This window comes from Entelurus aequoreus, linkage group LG12, assembly GCF_033978785.1.
Source record: "Entelurus aequoreus isolate RoL-2023_Sb linkage group LG12, RoL_Eaeq_v1.1, whole genome shotgun sequence".
Taxonomy (NCBI): Eukaryota; Metazoa; Chordata; class Actinopteri; order Syngnathiformes; family Syngnathidae; genus Entelurus; species Entelurus aequoreus.
The window spans coordinates 56427825-56438740 of NC_084742.1; the positions used below are offsets into that span (position 1 = coordinate 56427825).

At 36.5% G+C, this 10916-nt stretch overlaps 1 protein-coding gene across 1 annotated transcript; it reads right to left on the minus strand.

The window, feature by feature from the left end:
• Window positions 1-1204: 1204 nt before the first annotated feature.
• On the minus strand, window positions 1205-10181 carry LOC133662893 (amphoterin-induced protein 2-like). The gene is made up of 2 exons (XM_062067078.1): window positions 10073-10181; window positions 1205-5310 (listed from the first exon to the last, which is right to left on the minus strand). Exon 2 carries the CDS (start codon window positions 5259-5261, stop codon window positions 3828-3830), a length of 1434 nt encoding a protein of 477 aa, XP_061923062.1. The 5' UTR covers window positions 5262-5310; window positions 10073-10181; the 3' UTR covers window positions 1205-3827.
• Window positions 10182-10916: the final 735 nt, after the last annotated feature.

Below are 10916 nucleotides of genomic sequence, written 5' to 3' on the forward strand. Positions count from 1 at the left end.
ATATATATATATATATATATATATATATATATATATATATATATATATATATATATATATATATATGTATATGTATGTGTGTGTGTGTATATATATATAATCATATATATATATATATATATATATATATATATATATATATATATATATATATATATATATATATATATATATATAAAATCATATATATATATATATATATATATATATACTACATGCTTGTATTTGAATTTGAATATATTATGATTATATGTGTATTTGTACATATATATTTATACATGTATATATATATATATATACATATATGTGGCATATATATATGTGTGTGTATATATATATATATATATATATATATATATATATATATATATATATATATATATATATATATATATATATATATATATATATATATATATATATACATCCATATATGTGGTATATATATGTATATATATATACATACATATATGTGGTATGTATATGGATGTGTGTGTGTGTGTGAGTGTGTAAATATACTATATATATATATATATATATATATATATATATATATATATATATATATATATATATATATATATATATATATATATATATTTCTATATATATTTCTATATATATATATATTTCTATATATATATATATATATATATATATATAAATATATATATATATATATATATATATATATACACGTTTGTATATATATTTTACATGCTTGTATTTGAATTTGAATATATCATGATTATGTGTGTATATATATATATATATATATATATATATATATATATATATATATATATATATATATATATATATATATATATATTTATTTATACATGTATGTATATATATATATATACATATATGTGGTATATACATATATGTGTGTGTATATATAATTATATACTGTATATATATACTACATGATTGTATTTGAATTTGAATATATTATGATTATATGTGTATATCTATATATATATTTATACATGTATGTACATATATATTTACATACAGTATATACTGTATATATATGTATATATATATATTTATATACAGTATACATATATATATATTATATATATATACAGTATATATATATATATATATATATATATATATATATATATATATATATATATAAATACATACATACATACATACATGTATATATCTAAAAAACATATTAATCACATGCTTGAATATGGTTTAATCATGGTTAATCACATGATTAGTCACATGATTAATCAAAGGTTATCATTCACTTTCATAATTTAAATCAACTTAAATAAGACCCCAATATTTACACACAAATGCTCTTCATTGTCACAATGACGTCTACAAGCATTTTTGACATGACTGCATGTTATGAATTTGTTACGAAACTTGGTAAAATGGCATGATTAATCTGGTCACATACATTAAAAAAAACCAAAAAAAAGAGCATTTTTCCGTGACGAACACGCGCGCGTTACAAGCGTGTTGTAACGTGCTGCAACACGCCCTGGCGTGTGGCCCTTGACGCCATTATTTTGGCGAGAGCAGGTCTCCCGGGACCCGGACACGGCGGCGAGGGTGCAGACGGATTATTTTGCATGTATTGTGTTGTGTTTATTATTCATTTATTGCAAATAAAATCTAGCATTATTTACGGTTGTCACTGTGGCGTCCTACTCTGTTTGGCGGTCAGTGAATGCACCGTAATACACCAGTATAGAATGATCACTTTGTGCTAATGCTTATTAGCTTGTGCTAACTGTTAACGCATCAGTTTGGCTTTGGCTCTTCAGCATTCTAATTCTGTAACAATAAACATAATACTGTGCCGGTTGCCTATTAACATGCTAACGTTAGCATGCTAGCTTTTTTTTCCTACTAATTTTGTAGGTGTACACCTCTGTCTTGACGTTAGCATGCTATTATTTTAAACACATTTTTCAGGTACACACCTCAGACTGATGTATGGGTTCGTCAGCATTTTAGCATGCTAATATTAGCATGCTAGCTATTTTAGTTAAATAGTAGGTTTTTAGCAGTTTATATTTTGGTATTTCGTTAAAGCTAACTGTAAGCATGCGAGTGTTAGCTCATTTTGCTCATATTATTTTTGTTCTCTTGACGCTAACTGTTAGCATATCAGTTTGGTTTTGGCTTTTCAGCATTCACACGAAATGTCTACTGAAATTGCATTTTTCTAATTCTGTGAAAATAAAAAATAAATAACCTGTTTAACATGCTAACGTTGGTATGCTAGCTTATTTTTCCTACTAATTTTGTAGGTGTACTCCTCTGTCATGTTTTGGTACTTGACGTTAGCATGCTATTATTTTAAACACATTTTCCAGGTACACACCTCAGAAGGATATATGTGTTTGTCAGTATTTTAGCATGCTAATATTAGCATGCTAGCTATTTTAGTTAAATAGTAGGTTTTTAGCAGTTTATAATTTGGTATTTCGTTAAAGGTAACTAAGCATGCGATTGTTAGCTCATTTTGCCCATATTTTTATTCTTCTCTTGATGCTAACTGTTAGCATATCAGTTTGGTTTTGGCTCTTCAGCATTCACACGAAACGTCTTTCAAAATTACATTTTCTAATTCTTTAAAAATAAATTAATGCTAATGTTAGTGTGCTAGCTTTTTTTCCAGCTAATTGTTGTATTCGTCAGCATTTCAGCATGCTAACAAAAGCATGCTAGCTTTTTTTAGTTAACCTAGTAGGTATTCAGAAGTTCATATTTTTGTATTTCAAAAAGCATTTGCTATCGTTAACTCATTTAGCTTATATTTTTTGTTACTTGGCGCTATCTGGCCAGTGTGCTAACTGTTAGCATATTGACTCTTCAGCATTCACATGAAATGTCAGTCGTAATTCCATTTTCTAATTGTTAAAAAATAAATAGATATGTTGTACTGGTTACCCGTTAACAAGCTAACGTTAGTTTGCTAGCTATTTTCTTAGCTAATTTTGTAGGTATACACCTCAGTCATATGTTGCTACTTGATGTATGCTAAAAATAGCATGCTAGCTATTTTACTTAACGTAGTAGCTGTTTAATGCTAACCGTAAGCATGCCATTATACGCTCATTTTGCTCCTATTCTTTTGTTATTTGACGCTATCTGGCCAGTGTGCTAACTGTTAGCATATCAGTTCGGCTTTGACTCTTCAGCATTCACACGAAATGTCAATCGAAATTTCATTTTTTAATTCTTAAAAAATAAATAGATATATTGTACTGGTTACCTGTTAACATGCTAACGTTAGTATGCTAATTTTGTAGGTATACACCTCAGTCACTTGATATATGCTAACAATAGCATGCTAGCTATTTTAGTTAACGTAGTAGCTGTTAAATGCTAACTGTAAGCATGCCATTTTGCTCCTATTCTTTTGTTACTCGACGCTATCTGGCCAGCGTGCTAACAGTTAGCATATCAGTTCGGCTTTGGCTTCGAAATGTCTATCTTGGTTGCATCTTCTAATTCTTCAAAAATAAATATTTTTAGGTGAAAACTACCAAACTGGCCCCCGCATCCTTTGATTTGTCAGTCTGTGGCCCTCAGTGGAACAAGTTTGGGCACCCGTGTCTTCGATGTTGGCATGTTAGCATTTAAGCGAGCTAGCGCCAGTCGATCTGCAAATTGATCAAAGTGCGATTATTAGTCACGGTTTTTCTATCGTCTGAATTAAAAACGGTAATACTAACTGTTGAGAGTTTCACCGCAGTTATCATGAATAGCGTTTATCGTTACATGCCAGATTCCGACGTAATATAAGCGAAATGCAGACTACGTTTTTAGTAATACAGTTTTTACTGGCGTCACGCCACAAGGATCGTGTCTGTGAGGGTCTGTCCCACGGTCCTGCTTCCGTTTTTAAGAATGCCCTCCGTGTTTACGTGACTCGTTACCGGGAATTTCGCACCACAGGTATCGGCGTCCTCCGCTCGGGGCTCCAAGAACGCCACCCGTTTCCCGTTGGACCTCCTCTGTCCCGACTCCACTTCTCTGGGGTCGGAGCAGAGCATCATAGCTCGCCCGCCGCACCCTCTCGAGGCCCCGCCCCTGTTTCCCGTGCACCGACACGGCGTCAGGTACAGGTAGAGCAACACTAGGACGATGCTGACCACGCAGGAAGCCAGGGTGGTGAACGCCGTGTTGAAGTGCTCAGTCCCGCTGCGGTAAACCGAGCCGCCGGAAACGACGCCGCTCGTGTTTCCAATGACCACGTCGGGGTCATAGTCACGCCCACGAGCCGCTACGCACGCATAGGAGCCGGAATCCTCCATCAGGGCGCCTCGTATCTCCAGGCTTCCGTTAGGGAGGACGGCGAGGCGAGCGTGGGGGTCGTGCGTTGATGAATTGAGCACGGTCGTGGGCGTCACCCAGAACACAACCGCATCCTCCATAGGAAGCGGCGCAAAGCCGGGACACGACAACCACAACCACTTCCCAGGATCCACCTGGTAGCTTCCGCCCTCGACCGAGTCGCCATCCAGGCTGCAGTTTAGCGTCGAGGCGCCGCACGGGTATTCGTCTCGAAAGTCCACCAGAGGGCGATACCGTGTCCACGCCCAGTACTCCAGCAAAGCCAGCAAAGCGCAGTCGCACACCAGCGGGTTCCCTTGCAAATAGATCTCACCACGTCGGCTCCGAGAGAGCAGCGCGTGGACGTGGACGCCGGAGAGCCTGTTGGAGGACAAGTCCAGGAAGGTCCAGTTGAGGTCCATGAGACCTACAGGAAGTGACGTCAGATGGTTTCCAGACAGGTAGAGCTTGACCATGCTCGGGAGGCCACTGAAGGAGTCGGGAGGGATGTGGACAATCTGGTTGCCAAACAGTAGCAGCTCCCTTAGATCCTTGAGTCCGGCAAACATGGACGCGTCGAGAGCTGACAGCTTGTTGGAGGACAAGTCCAAGTGGAGGAGACGCGGCGTGCCGGCGAAGGCGTTCGCCTCGATGCCCTCGATCCGATTGCGGCAGAGGATCAGCGTGGCCAGCCGCTCCAACGTCCCGTTCGTCCAACCGGCGGGCAGCGTGGCGAGGGAGTTGTGGCTCAGGTCTAGGCGCACGGTGTAGCCGGGGAGGTCTGAGGGCGGCGCTGACAGATTGCTAGCACTGCAGCAAATAATATCGCTGGCACACAGGCAGCGAGGCGGGCAAGGCAGCGCCCGGGCCGGGAAGCCGAGACATAGGGAGAGGAGCAAGGCGACGGCCGGGGGGTTGCCTCGCAGTCGTGACGCCGTGAGACGCATCCTGGCTCAAACTCTCTGGTTACCGTCTCGCACGTGTCAGCTTTACCAGCTGAGGAAGACAAACATTAAACATGTTTTGTTAGTAAATCCAACTCAAGAAATCTGATAATACGTGAACAATATTGACTATGATGGAGAGATGGCTACACCATTGTAGGAAAAGCTGGTATGCTCCTGATTGTTATCGCACAACTTTCATTTTCACCACAAACACGTTCAAGATCAAACAAACATTGTACAGCAGTGTTTCCCACACATTCATTTATTTGTGGCGGCCCGCCACGAAAGAATTATGTCCGCCACAAATTTTAAAAAAATAAAATAATAATTTTTTGTCCTGTCCAGCTTCTCAGGCAAATGATATAGTTCAGGGGTCACCAACGTGGTGCCCACGGGCACCAGGTAGCCCGTAAGGACCAGATGAGTAGCCTGCTGGCCTGTTCTAAAAATAGCTCAAATAGCAGCACTTACCAGTGAGCTGCCTCTATTTTTTTAAATTGTATTTATTTACTAGCAAGCTGGTCTCGCTTTGCCCGACATTTTTAATTCTAAGAGAGACAAAACTCTAATAGAATTTGAAAATCCAAGAAAATATTTTAAAGACTTGGTCTTCACTTGTTGAAATAAATGTATTAATTTTTTTACTTTGCTTCTTATAACTTTCAGAAAGACAATTTTAGAGAAAAAATACAACCTTAAAAATGATTTTAGGATTTTTAAACACATATACCTTTTTACCTTTTAAATTCCTTCCTCTTCTTTCCTGACAATTTAAATCAATGTTCAAGTAAAAAAAAATTTTTTATTGTAAAGAATAATAAATAAATTTTAATTGAATTCTTCATTTTAGCTTCTGTTTTTTCGACAAAGAATATTTGTGAAATATTTCTTCAAACTTATTATGATTAAAATTCATAAAAATTATTCTGGCAAATCTAGAAAATCTGTAGAATCAAATTTAAATCTTATTTCAAAGTCTTTGGAATTTCTTTTAAAATTTTTGTTTTGGAAAATCTAGAAGAAATAATGATTTGTCTTTGTTAGAAATATAGCTTGGTCCAATTTGTTATATAATCTAACAAAGTGTAGATTGGATTTTAACCTATTTAAAACATGTCATCAAAATTCTAAAATTAATCTTAATCAGGAAAAATTACTAATGATGTTCCATAAATTATTTTTTTAATTTTTTCAAAAAGATTCGAATTAGCTAGTTTTCCTCTTCTTTTTTTCGGTTGAATTATGAATTTTAAAGAGTCGAAATTGAAGATAAACTATGTTTCCAAATTTAATTGTCATTTTTTTTCGTGTTTTCTCCTCTTTCAAACCGTTCAATTAAGTGTAAATATCATTCATTATTAATAATAGCATAGAGTTAAAGGTAAATTGAGCAAATTGGCTATTTCTGGCAATTTATTTAAGTGTATCAAACTGGTAGCCCTTCGCATTAATCACTACCCAAGAAGTAGCTCTTGCTTTCAAAAAGGTTGGTGACCCCTGATATAGTTGATGTAGATGCCCATATAGGCTGTTCAGATTTACTTTACAAAAGAGAAGTGTAGGAAACTTCTCTTGTTGCCTTATTTGTATTTGACCACTACTGTTTTCTGTTTATTTGTTACTGACTGTGGCAGGACACCTCTGCCTTTGTTTCACTTTATGTTGCTGGTAAATAATATGGTTGTAGTAGTAGGCTAAAGTTAAATGATTTAGTATGGACTAATTAAAGGGGCAGAGCTTAAAGAGACATTTTAGCTTTTATATTTTATAAGATATATTTTTTGTAAGAACCACAATTAATAAATATATTTTAGTGAATAACTTATTGTTCAAATCTGTATATAAATATGTACATCAAGTGTTGTAATTATATTGTAAAATGGATGGATATATGGATGGATGGACGTTTAAAATAAAACTGTTATTATTAATTAGTAAGTATACATTTTTTGAGCCTTTTTAGAGAAAATCATATCATTGTAGTAAATTATGCAAATTACTCGATGATGTCATGGTGACCATGCCCATAGCCACGCCCCCACCACCACAGGTATCTTGGCAGTTTATGGGAAACACTGTACAGGATTGCAGAACAGGAACATTTTAACCCTACATCATAAGTCAAACCTACGTCTTTAAGGGGTGTCCGAATTACAGCCCGGGTGTGGTTTTTCAAAGAATTTACTAAGAGTCACCCTATCTCTAAGGGAGAGCCGCTGCCTCCACATTGAGAGGAGCCAGATGAGGTGGTTCGGGCATCTGATCAGGATGCCACCCGAACGCCGTCCGACCGGTAGGAGGCCACGGGGAAGACCCAGGACACGTTGGGAAGACTATGTCTCCCGGCTGGCCTGGGAACGCCTCAGGATGCCCCGGGAAGAGCTGGACGAAGTGGCTGGGGAGAGGAAAGTTTGGGCTTCCCTGCTAAGGCTGCGGCCCCCGTGACCCGATCTCCGATAAGCGGAATAAGATGGATGGATGAATACTTAGAGTCAGCATTCTGATAACTACCTGTATGTCAACATCTGGTGGCCATTGAAAGTAACTCAAGTCAGTGGCCATTATTTGTACAGCAATGTGGTTAATTGCACAGCAATAACTTCCATGACCCAAATCAAACAACCTTCCCTAGTCATGGTGCAGGGGGAAACAATTCAACCAGCACAAAAATTCAACACACGGTCAAACATAACACAACCTGCTCATTGAACTTTGTGGGTATTATAAAATGATAGCCAATCAACATAAATAAAATCTAAATGACACCCAATTTAAATCCATTACAATGCATGATGGGAAAAATACAAAACACTCTCTGCTCTCTTATCCATGTTTGACGCATTTTAGCCATTTTATATTTCTGATTGTTTACAACATTAAGGACAAGGTAGAGGTTGAATTTTCACACTCTCTTAATAACCAATTATAACAATTAATAATTATCCATCCATCCATTTTCTACCGCTTGTCCCTCTCGGGCCGCGGGGGGTGCTGGAGTCTTTCTCAGCTGTAAAATACCCATTATATTATTATAATAATACGTAACCTGCGTAATCATATATATATAGATATATACACATACATACGTGCATGCATATATATATATATATATATATATATATATATATATATATATATATATATATATATATATATATATATATATATATATATATATATATATATAGGCATATATATATATATAAACATATATATATGCCTATACAGTATATATATATGCATATATATATATATATATATATATATATATATATATATATATATATATAATATATATATATATAATATATATATATTATATATATACATACATATATACATACATACATACATACATACACATATATAAATATACACATATATATACACATATATATATATACACAGATGAACTACAGAAAACTCGTATATATTTTTATATATATATATATATATATATATATATATATATATATATATATATATATATATATATATATATATATATATATATATATATATATATATATGTGTGTGTGTGTGTGTGTGTGTGTGTGTGTGTGTGTGTGTGTGTGTGTGTGTGTGTGTGTGTGAAAAAATCACAAGACTATTTCATCTCTACAGGCCTGTTTCATGAGGGTTTCCTCAATCATCAGGAGATTTTTAACGAATGAATACTTAGGTCTACTACACTACTGTATTTAATGTTGTCATTATGGTGGTACTTCAATCAATCAATCAATGTTTATTTATATAGCCCTAAATCACAAGTGTCTCAAAGGGCTGTACAAGCCACAACGACATCGTCTGTACAGAGCCCACTTAATGAATACTTAGGTCTACTACACTACTGTATTTAATGTTGTCATTATGGTGGTACTTAATGAATACTTAGGTCTACTACACTACTGTATTTAATGTTGTCATTATGGTGGTACTTAATGAATAATTAGGTCTACTACACTACTGTATTTAGTTTGTCATCATGGTGGTACTTAATGAATACTTAGGTCTACTACACTACTGTATTTAATGTTGTCATTATGGTGGTACTTAATGAATACTTAGGTCTACTACACTACTGTATTTAATGTTGTCATTATGGTGGTACTTAATGAATACTTAGGTCTACTACACTACTGTATTTAATGTTGTCATCATGGTGGTACTTAATGAATACTTAGGTCTACTACACTACTGTATTTAATGTTGTCATTATGGTGGTACTTAATGAATACTTGGGTCTACTACACTTCTGTACTTAATGTTGGTCATTATGGTGGTACTTAATGAATACTTAGGTCTACTACACTACTGTATTTTAATGTTGTCATTATGGTGGTACTTAATGAATACTTAGGTCTACTACACTACTGTATTTTGTATTGTCATTATGGTGGTACTTTGTGAGGTGGTACTTGGTGAAAAAAAGTATTTTTTTTTCATGCCACTACCTCAACATACTTCATATTTTGAAATACATAAATAAATAACTCTCATACGAGATATGTTATCATTTTTAATTTTTTTTCCATTTTAGCAGACACATGCGGTATCGGTATAGCATGGTGATCGCCGATACCAGCCTCAATTTGAGCCGGTATCGGATCGAAGCGAGAGAGAAAAAATCACTGGTATCGCACACATCCCTATCGGACAGTGTCCGATACGTGTGGCGATATCTTTGCCACGAAATCGCAAAGGTAGAGTGGTGTCCCTAATAGAGTGTCCTTCTAAGGGTGACATCTTCCGTTTAATATTGTTTATAAAGTTGAAAATAAATAAGGAGAAACCAACACGCGAGAGCTCACCTTGGCGCCCACGCAGCTGCCGCCGGATCGAACCGTCATCCTGCCGCGCGACCGTCACGTCCGCACACTCCCGGTGCGACACGGCGCGCCACGCGGGCTCTTTCTCGCGGCAAAGCGCGCCATCGTGCAGCCTAAAAAAAAAAAAAAGCAGACCCCCCCCCCGGGGGCGTGTGCACGTGCGCGTGCATGTGCGCGTGCACCGCGAAGAAGGCAAAGGCTGCATGTGGGGTGTTCACCTGCAGGTGGAGTCGCGTGACGTGGGTGGGAGGGGACAGAGGAGGAGAGGAAACACGAGCAGCGTGGGGGAAAAAAAATGTCCACAACGTACCCCACCGGGCATCACGACACTCTTTAGGCCTCATCCGGGAAATAGTTGATATTGCAATAATGACGTCGTTCTTTTTTGACATGATAAATATGTCTTATCGAGAAATCTTATAGGTATAGCTCAGTTGGTAGAGCGGCCGTGCCAGCAACTTTGAGGGTTCCAGGTTCGATCCCCGCTCCCGCCATCCTAGTCACTGCCGTTGTGCCCTGGGGCAAGACACTTTACCCACCTGCGCCCAGTGCCACCCACACTGCTTTGAATGTAACTTAGATATCGGGTTTCACTATGTAAAAGCGTGTTGAGTCACTAGAGAAAAGCGCTATATAAATATAATTAACTTCACAAATGTAATTAATTACTTTTCATGTTACCAATTACAGCACGTCCAAAACATTTCTTTTTACTCATGAAATCAACAAGCCAGCACCACACCAACGTGAACTTGACAGGAAATACAACAACACCCGAAACCAGTGAAGTTGTCACGTTGTGTAAATGGTAAATAAAAAGAGAATA

What these genes read in the sequence shown, in the direction of transcription:
- LOC133662893 (XM_062067078.1), bottom strand. Translation starts at nt 5,261, where the DNA reads ATGCGTCTCACGGCGTCACGACTGCGAGGCAACCCCCCGGCCGTCGCC.